Source organism: Bufo bufo, chromosome 6 (genome assembly GCF_905171765.1).
Source record: "Bufo bufo chromosome 6, aBufBuf1.1, whole genome shotgun sequence".
NCBI lineage: Eukaryota > Metazoa > Chordata > Amphibia > Anura > Bufonidae > Bufo > Bufo bufo.
Window position 1 is genome coordinate 106,892,786 of NC_053394.1, and position 15,749 is coordinate 106,908,534.

Sequence of the window (15,749 nt, forward strand, 5' to 3'; positions counted from 1 at the left end):
TATTTTGTTACAGTACAGATAGATGGAATTAGAGTCAGTCACTCTACTTGTTATCACAAATAGGCAAATGCAACTTTTTTGTGGTTACCAACCTCATCAAGATGGCCGCAGTGTTCCCTTCCTGTCAGTGTTTTGATATCTGTCCTTGTTGAGCCGGGCTCAATAGGCAGAATAGCACAACGGGGCTTACTGTTGAAATCTGTCGCCAAGGAAACATTACACTCCTGGACAGAATTTTGATACTTCATTTGTTTTAGTGGATAGAAAAGAGTTGGATATTTACAGGGAGTACACCCAGGACTGCGCCCGGTTTACTAGATGTAGCACTGCCATGAGTACACTCCCCTATGTAGAAAAGCTGATCAATATAGAGGTTTAATGCAACTGTTGACAGTGATCTCCCTCCAGAGGTTAAATAGGAACTGCCATGGGTACCATATGCACCCCTATAAGAGACAGTTCACTCACCATTGTCCTTAATATTGATCTACTACTCTTCATTTCAAAGTTCTAGCAGGAATGTTGTTAAAAAAATATCGTTTAGATTGTTCAACTGTTTTTGAGTAATAGTATTGGTGGTTGTATAGTAGCGATATCTCAGTATATGCACTAAACCGCCTCCATCGTTGTGATCAACAATATGCACCAAAGTGTTGTTAATAAATTGCAAATGTCTTGAACAGTTATTTTCCAGATGGTGAAAGTGGCTTTATTCAGTCATTACATCAGATGAAGCAACAGGCTTTATTGTACACACAAGTCACCAAAATAAATACTAATTGTCTTTGAATCGCTGATATTCACAAGGTTTGCAGCCATTTATTTTGTCTTATACGTAAGGGCAGTGTGCTAAAACAGGACATCATTTGCACATGACTTAAAAAACGGACTTTTTATTTTTACAACACATTGTACAGTACTTGTCTAGATCTCTGGGATTGTTTGATTACAACATATCTCAGTCACACTGCAGGTGGTGGAGTAGGGTTCTCAAGATGGAAAAATGGAACAGATTAGTCTCCCATGGAATTTTCTATGTACACTTACCTCTAGCGAGGTTCGACTGCAAGAGGGATGGGTTTCCTTGGTTTCAGAATGCTGGGTGGACAGCTTAGAACCTGACATAAAGGGTGAGCAGCGTACCAAGGAAATATGGCCACAAGGAAGGATGAGGAAGAAGAGGGGGTTCCAGAGAGGTAAGAAAGGGTAATAGTGAACTTAAAAATAACAATTGTTTAGAATACTTTAATTCAGATGTTCTCCAGTATTGGTGGAGCTGATGCATGGCTCCATTCTTGGTGTTTGTGAAGGTCCACCTCCCTGAAGGTCTTCAAAGGGAAGGTCTTCCATACAGCAGGGTGCTGTATTAAATAGACAGTTCTCTATGTTCATTGTGGTCTTTATGACTTTTTGGAACCAGATTTTACTGCAGCAACTGCACCTTGGCAAGCGGATGTGTCACATATTCCAGGAGTTCCTTGAGCTCCAACTGCACCAGATCTTCCAGGCTCACCAGGGTAACCAGGCTCACCGTGAGCACCATCCCGACCATCTCTGCTTGTTCCGGGTACTCCTTGTGCACCTGGAAATATAGCAATGGACCACTTAGAAATGATTCTAATACATAAAACTTGGACCACAAAAATTCCCCCACCAATGGTATAACTATACCTTGCTCTCCTTGATCACCAAATGGTCCATCAATACCTCGTCCACCTTGTCCTTTGTCTCCTTTGTCACCTTGATTGCCTAGAACATAAAAAGACATCAATCATTAAGTGTTTCTCTTTGGCTCTTTTCACACTGCGTCTGCAAAGTCTGATGTATGCATTTGACAGATGCCACTAAGCGACATCTATCACCCATAAGTATTTATGTTTAAAAAAAAAAAAAAACTGTATAACATGCTCTATGTTTTTTTTAATGCCTTTGTATGCAATAGCACCCTCTACTGTACAGTAAATAAAAATAACAATCTAGACCTCTGTCTGGTAAATGGGGGTATATGTGTAATTTAACATATATGTAAACAAAGAGGCTGCGCTAAAAGACCCTTCTATAGCTCCAGAAGACTTTGGCTTCTTAGAAACAGTCCTTCCCATGTTAGAGTCCTCTGCCTTAATCAATTTCAGTGAGTATGGAAATCAAAGACTTCAAATCATGGTCTTCTTGTAAACAGCAGTCTGCCCTTACCTCTGAAACCTGGAGATCCCAAATCTCCAGTTGGCCCTCTGTATCCTGGAGGTCCACGACTACCAGGATGTCCTACACGTCCAGGAGTACCTTGAGGTCCGGGTGGCCCAGCAGGTCCTGGTCGACCGACCAACCCTGGAGCCAAGGGTCTTCTTAAATTAGCTGCTAGCTGTGCAATTTGATCTGAAAGGACATGGAGCAAAGAAGAGTGGAACACATTGTATTGAGATGAACATACAGTAGTAGCTAGCATCATCCACTGACTATTTTCATTTTCTTATTCATTATGTGGTTAACCAAGGTGCTCAATAAGAAACTATTAAATTAATCTCAATCCCAAATCTAACACCACAGTTTATGCAGCTATGCTTAGACATGATTGAATTCTAGAATAGACTATCAATGTACAGGAGGTTGTGCCAACACCATGTCTATATCAAGATACTGCCCATGGAAACCAATTAGATTTCAGCTATCCTTTCTTTCAGACCCAGGTTAGAATATGAAACTACTACACTAGTTTCGGAAGACCTGCGCTAATGACCCAGGAACTAGACACATGGCAAAACATGGACTTAGCATGGTTTTCCACATCTAGGTTTACGCTTTGCAACTGAGTGACTGATCCTACTGAGTCCAGTATTTAAAGGGAACCTGTCACCAACTTTATGCTGCCCATACTAATGGCAGTATAAAGTAGAGACAGGTGAGTGGATTTCAGCAGTCTTTCATTTAAAAGTTAAAAGTAAGTGGTTGCCGAGAACAAACATCACAATTAATGCAGACTGGGCCTACAAAAGAGTCACGGCCTCCTGAGAAGAGTCATGGCTATTCATGAATTCCTGCTCTCCTGCCCACCTGCTGATGACCGACAGTCTTCTACCGAGTTTTCTCCCCATCTCTCTAGGAGAGAACTGACAATCAGCAGCAGATGGATGAGAGTGCAGGAGATTAGGAATAACCAGGACTCTTCTCAGGGGCTGTGACTCTTTTCAAGCCCTGAGCTGCAATGATTATGATGCTGGTTCTCGGCAACCACTTACTTTTAGCTCATGAGTGACACCCCGCTGAGATCAGCATTTCTGTCACTATTTTATGCTGCCCTCAGTAAGGTCAGCATAAAGTTAATGACAGGTTCCCTTTAAAGTGCAGAAACACTCACCATTGATCATTCCACCGCACAACTCCCGGATATGCTGCTCACTTGACAGCCTGCCCTAAAACATGAAAAACATATACTTAAAAACCATTGACAAAATAGATTGTAAACTCAACTGGGCAGACCAATAAGAATAACAGAAACCCCAAATCACATCTGCTCTTATCCAGGTCTCTTTTGTTACTTTCATATCTATGTGTATCTTTGGGGAACCTGTCAAACATTATGCAATTATACCTTTGCAACTATTCTTAGTGAAAAAAATCTGCTACCGTTTTGTGTATTCAGCTACCATGTAAATCTGTTTGTGTCCACGCTTACAAACTACAAGCAAACCCTTGTGTGATCTGAGCATGTTATTTCCTCTTCTTGCTTAAAGGGGTATTCCCAGCTAAACATTTGTGATATATCGCTAGTATATGCCACAAGTGTCAGAAAGGTGCAGGTCCCAACTCTGGGAACCACTCCTATCTTGAGAACAGGGCTTCTAAAGTGAAGGAGAGTACACCGGGCATGCATGGCGTGCTCTGCATTGTATAGCGGCTGTGCTTGGTATTGCTTCTCCGGCCAATTCACAATGGGACTGAGCTGCGCATTGGCCAAGTGATCGATGAACTTAATGTCACTAGCCTAGGAAGAGGCCGCAGTGGTCACCTGAGCACCACATCCTCTTGAAACAGCTGATTGGTGGTGGTGCTGGGGTCAGACCCCCACCAGTGAGATATTGATGACCTATCCTGACTCCTGAGGATTGGCCATCAGTATCAAAATCCCAGGCAATCCATTTAAAGGGCTGTTCCACTTTGGGCTTATAGATTATTTAGGAGGCTTATTTCTGGCCATTCTGCCATAAAGTCCAGATTGATGAAGTGCTGCAGTTATGGTTGACCTGGAAGTTTCTCCCATCTGCATACAGGATCTTTGTAGCTCAGCCAAAGTGACTATTGGGTTCTTGGTCAACTCGCTTACCTAGGGGCTTCTCCCCTGATTTATTAGTTTAATGGGGCCTCCACACAATCCTGTCTCTCTGATTTACAGGCAGTTCTTTCCTACTCATGGCTTGCTTTTTGCTCTAATATGCATTGTCAGCTGTGAGACCTTATATAGACAGTAGGGTGTATTTCCAAATCTTGCCCAATTAACTAAATTTACCACAGGTGGACTCCAATCAAGGTGTAGAAACATTTCATAGATTATCAAGAGAAATGGGTAGCCAACCAGAGCTAAATTTCAAGTGTCACAGCAAAGGGTCTGAATACTTATGTCTATACAAAATGTTAGTTTTTCCTTTTTAATAATTTTGTAAAAATTTCTAAAATTCTCTTTTCACTTTCTCATCATGGGGTATTGGGTGCAGAATGATGGGGGAAACTTTATTTTTATTTTAGCACAAGGCCAAGAAATAACAAAATGTGAAAAAGTGAAGGTATCTGAATACATTGTGGTGCTGAATGAAGTCATAGCCGTGTTCGCAGGGCTTGCTCTCATTTAGTGCTATTTGTCCTCCGAAAATAGCCAAAGCCTCACAGCAGTGTATGGGCGGTGTGCTCTCCTTCCCTGCAGGGGCCCCCTTTCCAAGTTAGGAAAGGGTCCCAGTGGAAGGACCCGCACTTATCTGACATTTGTGGCATATCTTCGCAATATGCTGCAAATTTTCTACATGGCAAAACCCCATTAATAGAAGAAGTCATTATAAATTCAACTGTTTTCAAAGAGTTTTTAAAACATCAGTAGTAAGGGTTATGAGATAGAGGGCATTGTTTGTACCATGTCAGCTACTGTTAAGATACATCACATAGACTCACAGGAATTGGTGGCCACCCAACAGAACATAATTAGAATCCCTGACTGTTTGAGATAGTAGACATCCTGTTAATACAAGACTCCACTAGACAAATAAAAATGACACCACATACAACACTTGCTCACTCATCACAGAAGGCTGGCATATACAGAAATGTTTGTAGGAAGCTACTTACAGGGACACCAGGTTTTCCTGTGATGCCAGGAACTCCTTGTTCTCCTTGGAAACCCATTGGACCTGGTGGACCAGGGATTCCTAGTATGCCAGATGTTCCATTCGGTCCAGAAATACCTTTGGGGCCGGGTTCACCTCTCAGTCCTGGCTGATAGAAAGACAAGAAGCAATGCAAAAGTTAGAAGCACACGGCAAAAATTACGTAAGTGCCTGTAATCAATTCCCTTGCATTAAGGCCAGGGAGTGTAGAGTGTATGGTGGTATTACAGGGGAGTATTACAAAATACTGATATCTTGGGTAGTTTAATTCAGTAGACATTTCCCAGTTTGGATTTGGTGCCAGTTGACAGTGGAAGGAGCCATCTAGGTCAAATATTTTTCCAATGACCAGCAGCACTAAGCATTGCTGGCACAATTATATGGGTACTACTATCTGGCTGGCTCTACTGCCATTAATATGTTTGCAGTACTATATGCAGCATGCTTCATTGCATACAACATTGAGTATATATTAGGTGCCCTCATTTTTAAATGGCTGTCCAAAGATGCTGGTATGCAGTGGAAAGGTCTGGATCGGAAGGGACCCCCCTGACACAAGAATAGATGTTTCTCAGCTCAAAGGTTATGTATTAAAACAGTCTTAGAATTATTTTACCTCTCCTTTCTGTCCAACTGGTCCAAATGGCCCCTACAAAACACAAATAGGAAAAAGAAATGAGCATACAAAGAAATGTGCCATACAATACAGAGGCCAACAACATCACCTGCAACAGCCAATTAATCCAATAAAGGCTAGTAAAATTCCTGTGGCAAGTGCCACTCTGTGCCATGTGTCTCCATGATTTAGCACTGTAAATGTAGTGCAATCTGCAAGCACCATGTTATAGAACAGGAGATGCTGAGCAGATTGGTATATAGTTTTGTGGAAAATGGTTCAGCAAAACTTGTAATTTATACATTTTAGTCTCTGCTTTTTCTGGGTTCAGTTGTACACAGGGGAGGTCTTATGAGTGACTGACAGCTATCACTGTATACGCACTTACACAGAGAATGCCATACGTCATTGATCATTCAAATATATACATTCTGTTTATGTTACAAATAATGATTTAGTCTTTCATTTACTAATATAAGCATATTTTATGATCAGCAACTCCAGAGTGTGGGACTTTGCTGCGCTACCAAAGGCCTACATTCTGGACTCCCTGCTACTTACCATCTCCCCCTTTTCACCTGGAAGTCCATCAGAACCCGCAATGCCCTGAAAATAAGCAAAAACAAAATTACATGCAGTCTAGTCAGCAAATAAAACTTCACTGGAATTATTCATAGGGGTGTTATGGCTGTCGTTGTTATAGGGTATTATTCCGATGCTGTTATAATGGTACTGTTATGGGGACAGCTGCTAGCACACTATGAGATCTGCTCATCTGGCACCAGTGTGGAGCACTCTGGTGCTGTTATAGGCACAGTATTACGGTGTCATTTTGGTATGCACTGTTATGAATCTCAGGGCTATGGAGTTGGGAGTCATGGAGTCAGAGACAGTTTTGGGTGGAGTTGGTAGAAATGTACCAGCTTTGATATTAAACTATTACAGATGGTGATGAAAACATTATAAAGCGTGCATTTTATCACTGTAAGGCCTCATACACATGACCGTATTTTTTGTCTGCAGAATGCAGATCGGACCCTTTCATTTCAATGGGGCCGTAAAAGACTCGGACGGCATACTGTGTGCTGTCTGCATCCATATGTCTGTTTCGCGGCCCCTCAAAAAAGATAGAACATGTCCTATTCTTGTCCATTATACAGACAAGGATATGACATTTCTACATGGTTTAAAAAAAAAATGGCTGGGATCCATGTTTTGCCGATTTGTGGTCTGTGGACCGCAAAACGTATATGTATGCATGAGGCCTAAATGTGTTATTTCTAATTATGTACGAGCCGTATGTGAGGGACTCAAGGATCAGAGCAGGGGATGGAATGTGGAAAAATAGAGGACCACAGACTCCACAAGCGGTTATGATGCACCCTGACTGTCGCTGTTATGAGGTCCCGTCATAGGGCCACTATGCAGTTTTTATGGGGGTGTGGTACATTTTTGGGTTGGTGCTTATGCTTTACAGTGGTCTGTGCTTACTCTAGAATGTCTCTGAACCATCTTTCCCTTTCATTTTTCTCGAAGACGATACAAGTTTTTTTTTGCAGTTACTTTTTAACATTTCAGCCTCTTCTCATGCTCACCTGGTCGCCTTTGGGGCCAGCAGCTCCAACAGGACCCTGGAAGAGAGGACATAAGGTTAAGCCGTGGCTTCCGTTAGACATTCTTGCACAGTGTGAGCTCTCCAGTCTTTGTATTCACTGCTGATTAATTGAGGGTTTTAATGAGGGATTAAAGTAAAGGCCAGGTACCTCACAAACTTAGTCTGTCAGGTGTCAGTGCCATTCATTCTGGATGGTTGGATCATAGAACAATCCAGAGCTTGACTGCTGGTACATTCAAAGTAAATGCTAATTCAGATGATAATTAGATGCAGCCAAATGTAGGGTCAAAGTACCACTTTCTGTCTGCCTATCTAGCTAGCTAAAAAAAAAAAAAAAAAAAGCAGCACTATACCACAGAAACCTTACCCGTTCTCCAAATCCACCACGGATTCCAGTAGGTCCAGGTAAGCCGGGGTCACCAATGTTGCCTTTTGGGCCCTGAAAAAGATATTATTTTTTTTTTAAAAGGTATATAATTTTTATAACAACCATTGTAATGACACTATGTAAACTATTACCATAAAATTCAAACTACTGATCCCCTACATATTATTTAGTGGGTCAGAGGTATAACGTAAAGCTCATGGGCCCAGTGCAAAATCTGTATCAGGTCCTGCTATGCCACCTTGTACCATTTATAATACTAGTGTCTTCTTATGTGGCACCAGGGCCTGAGTGAGACTGCTACATTTGCACCCCTATTACTACATCCACTGATACAATCCCACAGTAGACCTGCTTTGATGTCCCATTGTGCCATGGAACCACCAATACTCTGGTAACTGACATAGTGTTGCATCCATGTCATCTAGTAGTCCTAATAATGCTGGTGCTATGATATCCAGGGACCATCTTTGGCCCACTTCTGGGATCATACTTCAGATTAAGAGACAATGCAGTATACACATTCTACGTGTCCACTGTGTCTGCTTTGTAGTCAGTTTCATAGAATGGAAATCATTTATCGTAATATTTTTATCTGAAAGAATAACCCCACCAACCTGGAAGCCACGCACTCCGGGAGTACCAATTGGTCCTGGGAGACCGACACCACCCTGCAGAAAAGAATGCATTAAAGTTTTTAGGTGATAGTCTAGTTCAGTTACACCATAGCTGACAAAGAACATAAACGAATTTCAACTATAGTGGTCATTTCATTTAGAAGAAAGAGAGAAATTTCTTTGTGCATGTGCCCGTTTTGGCGTATAAGTCATAAAAGAAGCACATGCTGCAACTATGAGGCCCCATTGGGCATGGGGTCTATAGCTTTAGTTGAAACTAATTCCATGTGTTATGGGAAATTTTAACCTGCACAGGACTCCTCTAACCATAATATGGAAGGATGTGAAAGGAAACTAGCTTTTCAGTCTCATCATAGGCAGAAAAGGTCTGATGGTGTGAACCAGCACTAAATGGAAGGAAACTGAGGGAACATTCAATATTGTGAATTTCCTTCTCCATTTGTGAAAGCCTGTAGAACATGTCTGTGAGCTTCATGAGCATTATAACCAAGTCTCATGGTTCTTGAGAGGTCCATAATCTCTGGCTATGGAACAAGTGAAATCTCATTGACTGCAAATATTTTTTATGGCAGTTTATCAAATCATCCATTATCTAACAAAATGATCATGTGAGCTGAACTAAGAGTGAAGACCCTGAAACTGAGGATCTCCACTATTTATCTCTCTTCTCCGTGTAAAAATGGGAGCTAGTGCTGAAAGTTTGCCTGAGGCTCTAAGTGAAGTTAATTTATTTCCATTCCAATGAGCTATAGCCGGTTTGTTAGCTGTCTCCCATCAAGTGATCGGACACAAGCTATCCTACATGTGTGGCCATATATCAAGTTCTGGTTCTTCTCTGAGTTCAAGTCTGTGATGTTCACAGCTGCTTCCCTACAATGTAGCAGATGGATCAACATTAGGTTAAAGAACATTAGGTATCACCATGTCCACTTACAGCTCCTCCTCTGGGTCCAGCCACTCCTCTTTCTCCTGGAGGTCCAGCTTCACCCTAGAACATAAGATAAACCTTGTAACTTAGCTTGGGGAAGATGTTATGACAGCCTAACAGCACAGTAATTTTTATTATTTGGGTCCTCCTTTACTTCTATTGACCCCTTATTTCAGTTATGGGGTTATGTATGGTGAGATCATCAAAACGATGGGAGGTATCCTGGTTTGGTCCCATCTACTCTTTGTCTGGTATGTGTACAAATGCATTGCCATTGGGTGTTGGTGGATACATACGGGAATACCTGGCTCTCCAGAGGGGCCGGCTTCTCCTAGTTCTCCATGGGCGCCCTGAAAGAGGAATAGCAGTGAACAATGTAATGTCTCTGCAAGACATAACGAATATAGCAAAACTGTATATGTAACATGTCCATAGATAATATGTATAGTCACTTACCAGTTGACCTTTCTCTCCCTTAGTTCCAGCTTTGCCAGGAAGCCCCTAATAGTACAGAAACATTGAAGATAAGACATAAGTAACCAGTCTATGAGTATACCTCAGTGATACATTTGACTCTAGGGGACAACAGCACTCAGCGCTTTTGTTGGTACCCGTCTTCTGACCCATCCCACCAGCGGGTTACCATAGTATTGTATGCCAACTATAAACATCACTGCATAGTTTTATTGCTTCAACATGTGATACATTTATTCATCCAGCCAAATAATTTATAACATGTAACAATAAATAAAGGCAATGTTTCAGGCTATAATTGTTGAGGCTCCTTTTCAAGCAAAGACATGAGCACACTGCCTGATGTTGCAAAGTCACACTGACAGGCAGTGGGGGCACCTGCAAAAAGAACTTCAACAATTATAGCCCAAAATGTTGCCCTTATGATGTACATGGTGCACATTTTTGGCTGGATAAATAAATATAACACGCATTTCCACTCTTAGACATGCCAGACCATTAGTTTCTTTTCCATACTGGGAATACTTTGGAATTCTGGGAAGAAGGTATGTAAAAAAAGGTATGCAGAGGGGCATGTATGGCCTATAAGACTCCCCACACTATTTAAGGAGCTCTCCATAAGGAGATATTGTATTCCCCAAATCCTGACCTAGAGCTCTCACCCTCTTAAGCCAGTCTTTTCTGCTCTTCCCTGATGAGAGGCAATCACCCTGAAACAGCTGTCTGCATATGAGATGCTGGCTTAACTATTAACCAAGTCATGTCTCAAGGCCCCTTAAAGGTTGAACCTATAGGATAGCTACCTTACATCTGGGAGCGTTAGAGACAGAGCTTGTTAAGAGCTTAATTGCATACATTCTTCACAGGATTCCAGAGGAGCATTGCCTTGCCAGTTAAGGCGCTCTCCACTGGGGCTGTACTAAACACTGGAATTTCAGACTCATTGAGTTTTTACTACCGCATTATACATTTTCTCAGTATCTCTATACAATACCTGACTGACCCTGCTGGATGACCCTGCTGGATACTGTGGAACCCTTGACACCCAATGTTAAATATCTTTCCTACTTCTAGTACCCAACAAAGTCATAGCAATATAACATACTTACTGGGAGTCCATTTGGCCCCTTCTCACCAGGAACTCCTAGCCTTCCACGATCACCCTGAAAACACAAGTGGCAAGAACTTATGGTCGCATGTCATGACTCATGATATACAATAATAAACCACAGAGTCTACCACAGAGATAAGTTTATAGCAAAGAGATGTTTGTAATGAATAAGGTGACAACACCATGAGGACTTGCAGGTGGTGCTGCATTGCAGTTCAACAAGGCTTATATAGCCCTCTGGCTTTGCAGCAAGAGCCTACCTGTATCAACATTGTCTACACTCTTCCCCATTACATTTCATGAGTTGACCAATTCCTATCCTGCCTAAATGAAAACTCCCTCCATGTGACTTAATCCATATCTTTCCCAGCAGTACAAACCTTCTCACCGTCCAGGCCAGAGGTCCCGTCACGCCCATCCTTCCCTGGCATGCCCTACAAAAAGAGCAATTGCCAAGATCAATAATATTCCAAAGGCAAATTCACATTTTAAGGTCATGATATAACTTGATGACCTCCATAGTGCAGTGCAGTGAAAATCAGCTACATTGGTACCAGGCTAGAGACCAGAGCAAACCATACTACACTGCTGATGGCTTTGCCTCTATGCATATTGCATCCTACTGGCAAAAAAATGCATCTTGGCCCAAAGCAACAACAACAACACAAAAGGCATTTGATCACTTACTGGCTCTCCTATGGGACCTGGACCACCTGGCATCCCCTTGGGACCAGCTTTTCCCTAAAAAAAAAAAGTACAAATCCATACATATAACCAAAGTATTCATCACATACCACACATTTACACAAGTCTCAGATTGTTGACTCCAAACACATGTATGTATATTATGATACCACCGGTATTACAGGACAACAAAAATAACCAATGATGGGTTAGCACTTAGACTCCTCTTGGACAAGTGCTATGGTTACCACGGAATCTAGGGTCCTATCAACATGTACAGTATAAATGTTTCTATGTGTGATGTGGCTCAAGCATAGCTTATGAGAGATGTGTATAAAACGTGTAAAACAAAAGTCACTTACAGAGTCACCTTTAGGTCCAGGATATCCCTGAGGTCCTCCTACGCCTTGATCCCCCTGAAATGACAGACAGACTGATGGATGATTCATGGTTGCTGAGGAACTTTGAGGTCAGAAATGTTTGGGTATCCATGCAGATCCGAAGGAGAATGTAAGGGCCCATTCACTTTACTGATACAGATCATGACATCTAAGTATTGAATTGCCAGCTATTCAATTTAATGAGAGTGGGCTTTTTTTTAGGGTTACAGATCTAAAGGAAGCAATAAGGAGTCAGGGAATGGGGAACATGCCTCAAGTTCATACGTACAGCTTTCCCAGGGGGTCCTGGAGGACCAGGGGGTCCTCTAAATCCATTGGGTCCCTTAAAAAAAACAGATCAAATTAATCAAGTAAGCATTGACTACACCTTCCAGAAAGCTGGTGGAAGTTATAGTTTTACAACAGATGTACACTATTATAATGTAATAATGGATGTATTGTACACTGTATGGAGAACTCACCCTGTCTCCTGCAGGTCCCTGAGGTCCAACTAGGCCCCTTGCACCTCTTGGGCCCTGCAAAGACAAAGCACATGGACATTTAGCTTGCTTATGTTTCTTCAGAGCTCTGCTCATGTCAGGTGAAGAACCCGCTCCAAGATATGACAACGATTAGAGTTGAGGCTGGGACTTGTAGTTCCCCAGGTTGCTGCTGCATTCATATTTCGGCTGGTAATCAACTTACTATTAAGTGTTATTTACCTGTAATCCCACACTGCCAGGGATTCCCGGTGACCCAGGAGGACCCGCCTCGCCCTGTGGAGAAGAGCACAGAGTCAGTGGGTTTAAGAAAATGTAATAAATTCAGTTAAAGCTTGAAATGATTTCTAAACTCAACAAAATTCTAACTGATTGTTTAATGATCTGCTTGAGTTTATGTTGCCATCGGCTCTGCACGTGGTCACCGAATGACTGAAGCAGCAACAATATTGGATATAATTGATCTATGGGGTGAAGGTCTTGTGGAATTATCACTCAACTAGCGACAAGTGAACTGCTGGGCATGCGTTGCAGGACTTTAATAAGCATACATTCCCAATCCTACTTCATGCTGTTAAATGTGTCTAACAGTGGATCCCTCGGTGACGATACCAGTGGAACAAGTTTCAATAAATGGTTTGATCCACTACACTGGTTGGTGTCACTGTGCCATGGTGACTAGTACTAGCTCAGGAGCCTGACTTTGAGGACATGATCAGGAATTCACCAGGTTCTCTAGGCACATAATTTCATATGCTGGTGGAAAAATGTTGGAAGGTGACACAGGGTCATCACATGGATTATCTATTACTGTTTTGTGACCGCAAAACCTTGTGGGTCCACAGTATAACTTTTGCACTGGGTTCAAGGATCTACCATTGGTGCTATAAGCAACTTGTCAATTGCATTTCCCTGGCCAACTTTGGATCCTTACATGCGTTGTCTAGGATCATCTTGTACTGATGGGTAATTGCCATCAGGTTCATCACAAACAACCAATAATAACCATAGGGCAAAATTTGTAATTGTGCCTCATGTGACCATGCCCCATTCCAGAGAGAGTCCTGGACACTTTAGCATTACCTTTTGACCATCCTTTCCAAGTTCCCCTCGTTCTCCTTTGTGTCCTGTGTGTCCCTGTAAAACACATAATATAACGATTAATACCTGAATGTGACCAGTGAAACCTGAGATCAATCAATCTAAACCATATCATATAACAGATCAGTGAGAAATTCATCATGACAGAATCCAGTAGATCCAGACAGTTAAAGATCTGAACCATGAGGAATTAAGGGGATCCATAGAACCATGTAGAATCTATTAGATCACATCATGGATTGTCAGGACAATGTGTCCCAAAACAAAAAGCACAAATGTGACATAAGAAAAGTGAAGCAGCATTGCTAGACACCCTTGAAAGTCAGTGGTTGTATAGTATATTGTGCACCAGCAGTATTCCATGACTCCTGGCTCTCGGTTATAGACAGGGGTCCTATAGAACGTGATCTACAGCATATTGGATCTGTATTATTGAATAAAGGGAAAGCCACATAGCAGGCTGAAATTTAGGAGATGGGATAACATTACAATGTTGACTTTGGTAACACAATAAAAAATTACTTGCATGTAACCATCCCTTTTCTGGGCAGCATAGACCACGTGGTAGACAACTATCCAATACAAACCCCATTGTCACAGTTTAAAACTTTGTCAACTAGATTGGCACATACTAAAAGGGAGGTCTGGACAATCAGTAATGGGGGGGTTCTAATTGTTTCAAATTACCTTAAAACCTGGCATTCCTGGGGGACCAGGAGGTCCTGGTGGGCAAACAGCTGGACACTGGTGAAAAAAAACATACATCATCAAATGCACATGTTATCTTCACATTTTGACCTTCTAGTCAGTCATTATATATTTTATCACAAATGATGAAAAAATAACACAAAAGATAAAAACAAAGCTGTAGTACATTAATGTAAGTTAAAGGGAAATTGCACTAATACTCTAATAAGACTCCATGTATGAAAATGACCTAAATTGAGCATGATGCATTATGACAAGTCTATGAGAATACTGATTCCAATTCACTGCTGTGTAAGCAACAGGAAGGAAGCAGTAGTGACAACCATTTTAAATGTGTGTCCCCAGTCCTAGTTATTGGAAGTAGTCGTTAATGCGATCCAGTTAATAAATCTAGTTATTGATAAGATCCATCCATCTGAAGAAATCATTGAAAGGATTTAGTCATTGATAAAGTTTGGTCACTGGATTTCATCATTTCTTATTGACAGTTATTGATGAGATCTAGTTATTGACACAATCTAGTTTTGAATTGACCAAATCACTAGGCCCAGTCATTAATATGGTCTAGCCATTAAATATAGTTATTTAAAGGATCTGTCTATGGGATTTAATTATTGATGAGATCTACTCAATGTCAGAATTCAGTCACTGACAAAATGAAGTTATGGGATCTACTCATTGGCCTGATCTATGTTTTATATGGTCTAGTCATTGGATTCAGTCATTGGCGGTATCTAGTCATCAGAATAAGTCATTTATGACATGTAGTCATTGATTGGATCTACTTACTATTGAAATCTAGTCACTGACCAAATCTAGTAACTAATTTGAGCTAATCATTCACAGCATTTAGTCATTGGACCTAATCCGTGGATCTAGTTACTGAAGAGACCTAGCCAGTGGATTTGGTCATCGAAGGAATCTAATTATTAATTGGACGCAGACATTGACAAGATGAAGTCCTTGCCTCAGTCACTGACAAGACCAAGACATTGACAGTATCAAGTCACTGAATCTAGTCACAAGATCAACTTAGATCTAGTTAAATATAAGTTATGGCTATCTGCCCTTGGGATCTATTTATTAATCAGATCTAGTAATTGTCAGAATTCAGTCATTGATAAGATCAGACTATTTATACTCACTATTCTACTCATTACTAAGATGCAGTCATAGGCTGGATCTAGTCATTTGTAAGGTTTAGTCACTGGATTCAGTCATTGGCAGTCCAGTAACTGAC

At 41.4% G+C, this 15,749-nt stretch overlaps 1 protein-coding gene across 1 annotated transcript in view; it reads right to left on the reverse strand.

Annotated features, from left to right (window-relative positions):
• Positions 1-686: 686 nt before the first annotated feature.
• The window catches only part of COL9A3 (collagen type IX alpha 3 chain), a 44,253-nt gene continuing 29,190 nt past the window's right edge, over positions 687-15,749 (reverse strand). Inside the window, exons 11-32 of the mRNA XM_040435766.1 lie at positions 14,489-14,545; positions 13,784-13,837; positions 12,923-12,976; positions 12,683-12,736; positions 12,490-12,543; positions 12,183-12,236; positions 11,824-11,877; positions 11,517-11,570; positions 11,135-11,188; positions 10,008-10,052; positions 9,848-9,901; positions 9,558-9,611; positions 8,603-8,656; positions 7,968-8,039; positions 7,581-7,616; positions 6,547-6,591; positions 5,986-6,018; positions 5,332-5,478; positions 3,356-3,410; positions 2,194-2,376; positions 1,672-1,749; positions 687-1,582 (exon numbers count right to left, since the gene is read on the reverse strand). Of these exons, the coding sequence (XP_040291700.1) occupies positions 1,401-1,582; positions 1,672-1,749; positions 2,194-2,376; positions 3,356-3,410; positions 5,332-5,478; positions 5,986-6,018; positions 6,547-6,591; positions 7,581-7,616; positions 7,968-8,039; positions 8,603-8,656; positions 9,558-9,611; positions 9,848-9,901; positions 10,008-10,052; positions 11,135-11,188; positions 11,517-11,570; positions 11,824-11,877; positions 12,183-12,236; positions 12,490-12,543; positions 12,683-12,736; positions 12,923-12,976; positions 13,784-13,837; positions 14,489-14,545 (1,527 nt within the window). The 3' untranslated portion in view covers positions 687-1,400. The remainder of the gene's footprint in view (positions 1,583-1,671; positions 1,750-2,193; positions 2,377-3,355; positions 3,411-5,331; positions 5,479-5,985; positions 6,019-6,546; positions 6,592-7,580; positions 7,617-7,967; positions 8,040-8,602; positions 8,657-9,557; positions 9,612-9,847; positions 9,902-10,007; positions 10,053-11,134; positions 11,189-11,516; positions 11,571-11,823; positions 11,878-12,182; positions 12,237-12,489; positions 12,544-12,682; positions 12,737-12,922; positions 12,977-13,783; positions 13,838-14,488; positions 14,546-15,749) is intronic.